Source organism: Primulina tabacum, chromosome 17, assembly GCF_025594145.1.
Source record: "Primulina tabacum isolate GXHZ01 chromosome 17, ASM2559414v2, whole genome shotgun sequence".
NCBI lineage: Eukaryota > Viridiplantae > Streptophyta > Magnoliopsida > Lamiales > Gesneriaceae > Primulina > Primulina tabacum.
The window spans coordinates 22,759,719-22,768,277 of NC_134566.1; the positions used below are offsets into that span (position 1 = coordinate 22,759,719).

At 37.3% G+C, this 8,559-nt stretch overlaps 1 protein-coding gene across 1 annotated transcript; it reads left to right on the forward strand.

Annotated features, from left to right (window-relative positions):
* Nucleotides 1–5,806: 5,806 nt before the first annotated feature.
* Nucleotides 5,807–6,427, forward strand: LOC142530580 (uncharacterized). The gene has a single exon (XM_075636407.1). It carries the CDS (start codon nucleotides 5,807–5,809, stop codon nucleotides 6,425–6,427), a length of 621 nt encoding a protein of 206 aa, XP_075492522.1.
* Nucleotides 6,428–8,559: the final 2,132 nt, after the last annotated feature.

Sequence of the window (8,559 nt, forward strand, 5' to 3'; positions counted from 1 at the left end):
ACACCTATTTCATAAACTTGAAATTCAAACTTACACAACCCAAGTAGTCTTAGATAACCTAATTTCAACACACATATTCACTTATTCCCAATTTCTTAATGACTTTCAAAAAAATTCCTTAAGACATGGTGTCTAACCTACTTCTTACTTGCGTCTATCGAGTAACTTAACCATCAATCATACACAAATTTCTAGAAAGAATTTATCCCTAACAAAATTATCACCTTAACTGTTAAGATCATGACTAAAACTTATGCTACATCAAACTTAAGTTCCCAAAATAAGTTAACTTAATGTCTAAATTTATAACTTAACTAATTGATCATCTTTACCTTAAATTGTTATCACTCTAAATTCTTAGATTGCTATAGTATTATTTCACTAACACTTTAAATTCTTCAAGTCTAATATTGATTCATCCTACAGTACCATTGATTAACAATCCTTACAACATTATAACACACATATTTCAAGGTTCTAAATATCCCTTCAAGCCTGAATCATCGAAAATTCCTATTACTTAAACTATTCAATTCTCACTTATTTCTAAACCAGTCCCCAAATTTCTTAACTATTGCAAGATAAATTCCTAATTTCCTCAAAAATTATCCAATTGGTCCTTAAATTTCAAAAATCCTACAATTGCCCATAAGTTTTTGGCGTTCCTAATTCCATTTTATAGGTTTTCAATATCATAAAGTTCGATAATTTTAAGCTTATTAAATCCAAAAATCAATTCTCACGACCAATCTTACCTTTCCGTGGAAACCTAAAATCCCAAAATTTTAATTTTTTACTTCTAAAGGCCGTCGCAGTTTTCAAATCATTATTCCTTATATGTAATTCCCCAAATATTAACTCAATTAGTAACCGCGAATCTTCAGTATTTTCTTAGAAAATCTACATGTCCCAAAAGCATTCAGATTCTTTATGACTAACTTATGACCCAAATAGTAGAACATCAGTACTAAACACCACAAATCAATCTAGACAAATTATTTTAGCTTTTCTTAACGCCCATTAACCAAATTCTTAAACTCTTCCAATTTCAAATGTAACCACCATACAATCCAATCTAGTTTTTAAAATATTTAATCTCCAAAACATAAAAACAGCTAAACATGTACTTAAAACATACATCATGTAAACATGTAGGTGATAGCATTAAAATTTTCAAAACATTTAAAACATTAAAGCTTAAAAACTTGAGGCTTGAAGACTGAGCTGCAGAAGTTGGTGGTGGCACAACTCTATACAAGACCCTTGCTCTGATACCAACTGTGACGTCTACTGTTTTAAAATGCAGCTAATTTTTTTTTTACAAGTTTATTTTCCGAAAATATTAGAATTATGCAGGCATGCAGGACTACTGAAAAATACACATTTTTTTTAAAATCAAAGTCAAGTGACATATGAAATTGTGCGTTCTAAAAAATTTGCCAATGCGGCCCTCAAGCATGAGTGAACAACATAAAACAAGTAATATACTAAAAATCATCAACGTAACAAATAAATGTACTCAACAGATCATGTATACTCAAAACTCATAAAATTGTGATGTGCGGAAAAGTGTGGTCCTCGAGTCGTGTGCGCACAGCCAGCACTGCCTACTCAGAATTCAGAACCTCCAGTCTCCTCATCGACATGCTCACCTGCATCATTCACACCTAGTGAGTTTAAAGACTCAACACATCTGTATCGTGATAAAAAATACATATACATATCATGCATAAGTGAAAAACACCGTAATCAACATACATTTCATGATCGTGAAAAGTTGTATGCATAATTAAAAACATGTCAAGCATAATCATAATCATAGTACGTATCATCATATCAACATATACGTGTTCATTCTCTTAATTTGAATTCCGTTAATTAGCTGTGACTTTCGTATCATCATGTCAGTCGATGGATCCATCTACGTGTAACCGAGGTACCCGGCGGCGAGGAGATTAGTGACAGCATTACCCATCCACTGAGCCCTGGCCTTAAATGTCTTCGTGTCATCGTATTAGTCACAATCAACTCTCATTCTTCAAAAATGTGTCATAACATTCATCACTTAATAAAAGCATGCATTATATACGTAATTTTTCCTTAAAACCAAGCATGCACCGTATTTTTCATAATTATATAAAAACCATATACATGATGCATAAACATTTAAAAACATGATAAATTTGTACTCAGGGCGCTGCCAGGCCTTAAAACTCACCCCGGGTGCAAAATGACCATTTTGCCCCTGGAAACCCAAAATGACCATTTTACCCCTGGACCTCAAAATTTCGACCCGAAGCTTACCAAACTCCTTAAAACATCCCAAAACATAATCAAAAGTATTTCTTAGACGTAAACTCGAGCCCATGTCAAAACTTAGTCGATTCATTTTAAAACTTGGACGGGGGTCCCAGTTTTAACCTGAAACTTAACCAAAATTTTCCCAAACCTTTACCACACCTAAAACACATTCTAACAGCCCATAAACTTCACATTCGAGAACACTATTACTCCCGAAAACATGACCACAAGCTGCTGGAATTTCTCTACTCGACCTAGTCGAACCCTAGCCACGGCCCTCGCACACAATCTCGACCCTACACCAAAACCATTGGGACCAGCCACATGTGTGAATAGGGCCTGGTAGGGTGTGAATAAGTGGTGGTTAAAATTTGGGATGGTCTGGTTAAGTTTTGAATTGATTCGGGTTAAAACCGGGACCCCGGTATAAGTTTTAAAACGAATCGTAAAAGTTACGGGACGAGCTCGAGGTTATGTCTATGAAATGATTATAAATATGTTTTGAGGTATTTTAAGGAGTTTGGTTGGCTTCGGATCGAAATTTTGAGGTCAATGGGTAAAATGGTCAATTAGGGTTTTGATAGGTGTTGTTTTTACGTGTTTTATTGCAATAGTTTTGTGTGTGTTTGCGTTGTGTGTGCGTACATTTCATATGCATTTTGTTCGTTTTAGAATTAGAATATGCATATGATCGTGTCTAACTTGTACGTGATGAATTTTCAGGTGAAATGACCGGAGAACTGAAATCGGAACAGAAATATGCAAGACACAAGAAACTGACAGAAAAAACTAGCGCCCGAGCGGTACAGTCTTACTGCTCGGGCGCGAAGATGGATTTTCGGACAGAAGAGTTGGCGCGCGGGCGGTAGAATCTTACTGCACGGGCACGAGATGTGCCTTTCGGAGACTGGATTATAAAGGACTCGACGCTTGGCGATATAATCTTACCGCTCAAGCGCGAGTACCGCACACGGCGAGAGAAATTACAGAGGAGTTGGCGCTCGAACGGTAGAATCTTGCCGCCCGAGCGGGACTCAATTTGGAAAAAAATATTGAAGATGATTTTTTGCCTTCCGGGGAGTTGTTTCCAAGTGTGGTTGTACAAAACAAACCTAGGGACAAAAATTCAAGGATTTTTCAGCAACCACAAAGTTGGGAAGAGAGAAAAGGCTTGGAGAAAGCTTGAAGTTGAAGATTTCAAGATTTTTGGGCAACGTTCTTCGCGTTTTCGTCACGTCTAGTATTTCTAGTTTAATTTCTCTTATTTAAATATTATTTTGCTTAGTTTGATCATGAATTTTAGTAGCTAATTTTCATTATTTGTCGGGATCTAAAGGGATCCCCCTCCCCGAAACCGAGTTTAGTTAATTAATCTATCGACTTTTGATTTATTCTTGATTGTGCTATTATTTTCATTGCGTTGTTGAAGCATAGCTAACTTTAATAATGATTTCATATTGTGAGTGAGTTCGAGAGAATAGCCCGTGATAGGAACGAGTAGCATAATCCGTGGATTTACAATTTACATAGAAATATGAAGTCGGATACACGTCGACAGTCATAGTCCATTAGGTCGAAAGCTAGGGAATTTCATAGAATGACATGAAATACACCTTTGATAAATAATTAAAGAAATTTAATTACTTCACTGCGTTGAATTATTTTGGCAAAGCTCGAGAGGGCATGTTCAATTGGATAGAAAATCCCATCGAAAGCGTAGATTATTGTCGAACGAATTAAATAAATTAGTGATGGGTAGGTGAACTAAGATTCCCAACAAATTCATTTCTCATTGAACTTTACTCAATCATTTTAGCTTATTTATTGCATCATTTAATCCTTGAAACATTTTTTTGATATATTATTTAATCATCGTAGTAGTAAACAATCATCCGAATTACCATTGCTAAAAGTTTAATAGCTGAGAATAACAATTGTTAAATACAGTTTCTAGATGATCGATACTCGTACTCTCGTACACTATATTATTATTTGACATCATGCACTTGCGATTATTTCGAGCTTGAATATTATTTATTTTTACTAAGGATTTTACAGTGCAAGTTTTGCTTGATCATGTTTTTGGTGCTGTTGCTGGGGATTGTTAATCCAAAATTTTATTTTTAGTTATTTACTTTAGCATTCTTTATTTTGTTTTATTTGAGTTGACACCTTCAATTTCTTTTCTTATATCTCTTTTGGTGCATGCAGAGATCTATAGAGTCTGAACTAGAGATATTCGACCCCGAGATTGAAAGAACCCTACGTAGACGAAGACAACATAGAGGCTTAGGACATGATGAACAGTAACGAGAGTGAGGAGGAGCAGCATGAAGATCTAAGAGTCGAGGAACCAAGACGAATACCCATGTTGGAGTACGCACAACCTTCGCTTCCTAGAGCATGTCTGAGCATAGTGCGACCAACCGTCAGGGCGAACCAGTTTGAGATCAAACCAGCCATAATCCAGATGATCCAGAACACTGTCCAATTTAGGAGAAATGCGCTAGATGACCCAAACATTCACTTCACCGACTTCTTAGAAATTTGTGAAACTTTTAAATTTAATGGAGTTTCTGATGATGCTGTTAGATTGCTTTTATTTCTTTTTTCTTTGTGTGACAAAGCTAACGCCTGGTTGAATTGTTTACCTGTAGGTTCAATCACAACTTGGGAAGATATGCCCAAGGCGTTCCTCTTGAAATAGTTTCCTCCATCAAAAACCATGAAGCTGCGAGCGGATATAACCACCTTCTCTCAATTTGAGCAGGAGTCACTCTACGAAGCTTGGGAGCGCTACAAGGACTTACTGCGGAGATGCCCACATCATGAGTTGCCTCTTGGGTTAGTTGTCCAAACTTTTTACTATGATTTAATTATATCTAACCGTACCATGATAGATGTTGCGGCCTGTAGGAATCTGCTGAGGAAAACTGCCGAAGAAGGGTATGAGTTACTGGAGGAGATGTCTGCTAGTAGTTATCACCCTCAATCTGAGAGGAACAATCAGAGGAGGAGTGCAGGAGTTCACCAGGTAACTAACTTTTTTGATGTCGCTACACAATTAGAAGAACTTAACAGGAAAATAAACATCTTGAATGTAAACGGGATAGAGATGCGCCTGCAAGAGATATTCTGTGATAAATGCAGAGGAGAACATTATGTTAAGGATTATCAAGACAGTGGTCATTTCTATGTGCAAGATGAGGCACCAGTAAATCAAGTGGGGATTCAAAACCGTCCTAGGAATAATCCATATTCGAAAACATTCAATCCTGGATGGAGACAAGATCCCAACTTCTCACGGTGTGGTCAAAACAGCCAGAATCGGCCATAGAGAGGACAGCTGTATGGTAAACAACCAATGTATAAACCTAGGCCTAGAGAGAAGAAGTCTAGTTTGGAGAAAATTATGTCTAAATTTATCCCATCCACCGAAAATAGACTATAGAAGTAGGATGCATTGATAAAGGGGTTAGAAAATCAGATAGGACATTTAGCTAATATGATTGCTAGTAGAGAACCAGGCACCTTGCAAAGAAACACCGAGATTAATCCTAAAGAGCAAGTGAATGCCATTGAGTTAAGGAGTGGGAAAACTTTAGAGTCAGAAGAGGACGCAAAAATGCACTCGCAAGAGGAACATTTTGAAACACCCAATGGCAAGTCTTCTAACTCTACACCTGCACCCACGACACAATCTAGAGTTGTTATTCCTCCGCCTTTTCTGACAGCATTGAAAAAAGCTAAAATTGATGCGCAATTAGGTAAGTTCCTTGAAGTATTTAATAAATTGCACATTAATATTCCTTTTGCTGATGCTTTGATGCAAATGCCTAGTTATGCTAAATTTATGAAGGACATCTTATCAAATAAGAGGAAGTTGAAAGACCATATGACGGTAAACTTAACTGAAAACTGCTCTGCAATGGTGCAAAACAAGATCACACCAAAACTCAAGGATCCATGGAGTTTTTATATTCCTTGCATGATTTGTGATGTTGCTTTTCATAAAGTTTTTTGTGATCTTGGTGCAAGTATTAACCTTCTGCCTTTGTCTGTATGTAGGAAACTTGGATGTGGAGAGCCTAAGCTAACGAGGATGTCTCTGCAGTTAGAAGACTGATGAAACGGTTCGGGCACCTTTGAAGGTGCTTCAAATACAATATTCTCAATGAGATGCAATAGCTCGTGTTTTAAGAATGTAAACACCGATGAATTAGATCGAGTTTTGTTTTAAACCAAGCGGAAAATACTCGAAATAATCTTTCGTTAAGAAAGCTAATCAGTTTAAAGCTTTTAACTTGTGTAAACTAATTAACTGATATAAGGGGGATCTGTTCTTGTATATATCACTTCAGTTAAACTGATTAACTGATATAAGGGAGATCAGTTCTTGCATATATCAGTTCCGTTACAATAAACGAGTGAGTTATGATCATTTTTGTGTGATTGCTCAAATTGTGGCGTTTTGAAAAATGTTCTTCATGTTTCTTGAATTTTTTGGGTTGCAGGCTTGTTGGGAATCGCCGAGTAGCCATTGCTGCGTTAGGACATGTCGTGTGTTGCGATCAGCGGGTCAGTATGGGTTTGGTTGCATTAGAAGTCACAAGGGAGCGAATGGGTAGAAGATGTCATTTTGAGGTTTGGTTCGCATAGTTAGCGCCGCAACGCTGCATTTGGAGCGCTGAAGCTTCGTGCTGAGCACCGCCGCGGCGCTGCAGGGTAGCGCCTAGGCACTTCAGCGCTATTCCTCAGCGCCTAGGTGCTGGTTCACCAGCCTTCGAGCTTCAAGTGTAGGTGCTATTGCTTCATTTGGGTATTAATACGTCGTATGTCCAAGCTTGATTAGGGTTAGAATATTTGTTACGAGTATTGAATGGGAATCTTTGAGTCACAGTTTAAACAGGGTTCGGGTTTTTCCATTTCTTGGGAAATGTTCTTACTTCACATCAGGATTTGGTTCGGGGTTCGATGTCATGATTTAGTATGATGTTTAACATGGTCAAGTCCCGAGTGGTCTAGAAATTCATAAGTTATTTATTTACTTCGGTGGTGAGTTTGACTGGTATGATTAAGTTATGAAATTTGAGTTGCTTGAAATACGTGTTAGCATGTGCAGCAGTAGCCCAAGCGAGATCCAACGAATTTCTTTACGCTATGTGAGTATGTTTGACGTGCAAAAGAAAATATTTTATGTTTTTGAGGTATGCTAATTGTCCTGTGACCAAATATGAACAGGTTTGGAAGCCGGAGAACGTGTCTGGGGACATCTCCACCCCGGTAAAGTATGACCGGGTTTTGATCAGGATTGGAAATCGTTAAAGTATGACCAGGGACTAATCCACCCGGTAAAATATGACTGGGGATCTTATGTATGTGGTAGTTGTGGGGACCCGGACGCTAATCATACTCTTAATCATTATTAGGACAATTTAATCAATTATAATAAACAGGGTCTAAATTTTTTTTTAAAATGCGGAATGTAATGGGATTCAATCTAATATACATATCAGTAGTAAAGTACAAGTCTTGTACTATATATACAATCATTCAACTAAGGTTTAACAACTAAACGTCAAGTGTCCAAACCCTATCTCTAATCCAAGTTCGTAGTCTCCACTCTAATCTCGATCTATCTTCATCTCCTCGACCCTGAACCTGTCCCACCTGTTGTCATGCACACATACAAACACGACAACAGCCGGATAACTCCGGTGAGAATAAAATCCCAGTATAAATCAATGAAACATGCAATCATATAAACAATGTAAAAGAATGTAACAAATATCAGTAACATGTATCAATTCTGAAACATAATCAATATGAAATCGTAAATCATACTCGTGACTCCACGACTCAGACTAGACTCAATCCTAGTCTAGGGATCCCGGTTTCCAGATGTTGGTATTCCTATATCGAACATCAGTAATAGAAGAAAATCCAATTCTATCCACTTCGATATAACCAAACATCCGGTGGCTTGACCTATCCGTCACAGACTGTGGCACTATCGCCAATTCAACTATCGTGTGACAACGTGCAATGTGCCAGTGACGATTCCATCACTATCGGCACTGATGTCACAAGATCACTCGACTAATACATGCTTTCTATACATTCATAGAACAAGCATATCAAATCAAATCAATGAACATAATAATAATAAGTATGTGATTTAGGGAAACTCAAGTATATCCTACTTGAATCGATCTCCCAATACCACATTGACTTATACCTTTCTTTTATTGCAGTTCT